This window comes from Corticium candelabrum, chromosome 21, assembly GCF_963422355.1.
Source record: "Corticium candelabrum chromosome 21, ooCorCand1.1, whole genome shotgun sequence".
Lineage (NCBI taxonomy): Eukaryota > Metazoa > Porifera > Homoscleromorpha > Homosclerophorida > Plakinidae > Corticium > Corticium candelabrum.
Genome location: NC_085105.1, coordinates 5,426,651 through 5,427,267, shown reverse-complemented (window position 1 = coordinate 5,427,267; position 617 = coordinate 5,426,651). Strand labels below are relative to the sequence as shown.

Here is a 617-nt window from a genome sequence, read left to right as displayed (position 1 = left end):
GCAATTTTATGACACAAAGCGACCACAAGCTTCCTCTAAAATACAAAGGTTCCGCGCATTGATGAAAAAGTGATAATTTATCTAGGTTAAAAGCTAAGGAAGCGCTTGTAATACAGTGTAGGTTCTACAAATTTGTTTTGTGTTTTACCAGAATAAATACTACTATAGTGTCATCTCGACGTCTGACTCAAAGTGCTGATTTATGACAATCCCGTCGCGACATAGTCATCTATTGTCAGATCAATTGATGGAAACGTTCAAGAATCGTCAGTTTCAATCACCCGGTACACAAAATGGCTTCAAGTCTGTTTCACGGTCCCACATCATGTTCACACAAGATCAGGTGACTCAGTTGGAGATTCTGTTTAGTAACGATCCTTACCCAAAGATGAAGGACCGTCGCGAAATAGCTGATGTCATGCGAATAAGCGAAAGAAGAGTTCAGGTCAAACTGTTGTTTCTACTCAAGTCCCAGTTAGCTAAAACGACATATATTTAGGTGTGTCTAATAGTAAATATTTTTATGTCTCCCTATAGGTCTGGTTTCAGAACCGCAGAGCAAAAACAACCGCAACCATGCTCGTCGGAATGACAAGATTTCGTTTGTTCAGGATAGC

The 617-nt window shown here is 39.9% G+C and overlaps 1 protein-coding gene across 1 annotated transcript in view; it reads left to right on the top strand.

Moving 5' to 3' along the window:
* The first annotated feature begins 247 nt into the window (after positions 1 to 247).
* LOC134196209 (homeobox protein CHOX-7-like) overlaps positions 248 to 617 on the top strand; it is a 768-nt gene continuing 398 nt past the window's right edge. The window contains exons 1-2 of the mRNA XM_062665285.1: positions 248 to 445; positions 538 to 617. The exon at positions 538 to 617 is cut by the window's right edge and continues 15 nt beyond it. Coding sequence (XP_062521269.1) covers positions 248 to 445; positions 538 to 617 — 278 coding nt within the window. The remainder of the gene's footprint in view (positions 446 to 537) is intronic.